We start from the raw sequence: 646 nt of genomic DNA, 5'->3' as shown, positions 1-646 counted from the left end.
CAGATTAAAAATAATATGTATTTTGTTTAACAATGAGAAAAAAATAAAAATATAGTTAAATTAAAACCTATGAGTTCAAACCATCAATCATGAAAACTGAATTAAACCAAACTGAAGGATAAACAACAGTTTTAAAACTTTCTGTGAATAATCAGGTTCAAACTAGAATTTGAAGTTTTGAAGAAAAGAGGATCAGAAAAATTACATTAACCACTGAATATCTATTCATAAATCTATTTTGTGTTTATTGAAGGGACAGCAGGATTATTACAGGATGTCCTTAATGTGCTGTAGTTTTTCTTACTGTGTTATTTAAAAAATAAAATAATTTATAAGTCTGTGTTCCTGAGATCTCACAACATTAACTGTTTCTTACAGTGAAGCACTCTCTGAAGTATTTCTACACTGCGTCCTCTCAAGTCCCAAACTTCCCAGAGTTTGTGGCTGTTGGGATGGTTGATGATGTTCAGATTGATTATTATGACAGCGACACGAAGAAAACTGTGCCCAAACAGGACTGGATAGCCAGGAACACAGATCAGCAGTACTGGGAGATGGGGACTGAAGTAAGAAAGGGTCACCAGCAGCTGTTCAAAGCCAACATTGAGATTTTAAAGCAGCGCTTCAACCAAACTGGAGGTTTGTT

General features: G+C 34.4%; 1 protein-coding gene across 1 annotated transcript; it reads left to right on the top strand.

Annotated features, from left to right (window-relative positions):
* Nucleotides 1–371: 371 nt before the first annotated feature.
* Nucleotides 372–639, top strand: LOC102208787 (class I histocompatibility antigen, F10 alpha chain-like; the record flags this gene model as incomplete). Its single annotated transcript, XM_005755613.1, has 1 exon — nucleotides 372–639. A coding segment is annotated over one exon (268 nt), but the record flags the coding sequence as incomplete, so codon positions are not given.
* Between the last annotated feature and the right edge of the window lie 7 nt (nucleotides 640–646).

The sequence above is a fragment of the Pundamilia nyererei genome, unplaced genomic scaffold, assembly GCF_000239375.1.
Source record: "Pundamilia nyererei isolate P.nyererei 1_Seehausen unplaced genomic scaffold, PunNye1.0 scaffold02138, whole genome shotgun sequence".
Classification (NCBI taxonomy): Eukaryota; Metazoa; Chordata; class Actinopteri; order Cichliformes; family Cichlidae; genus Pundamilia; species Pundamilia nyererei.
Note: the sequence above shows the minus strand (reverse complement) of the source record. Positions and strands in the feature narration are given on the sequence as shown.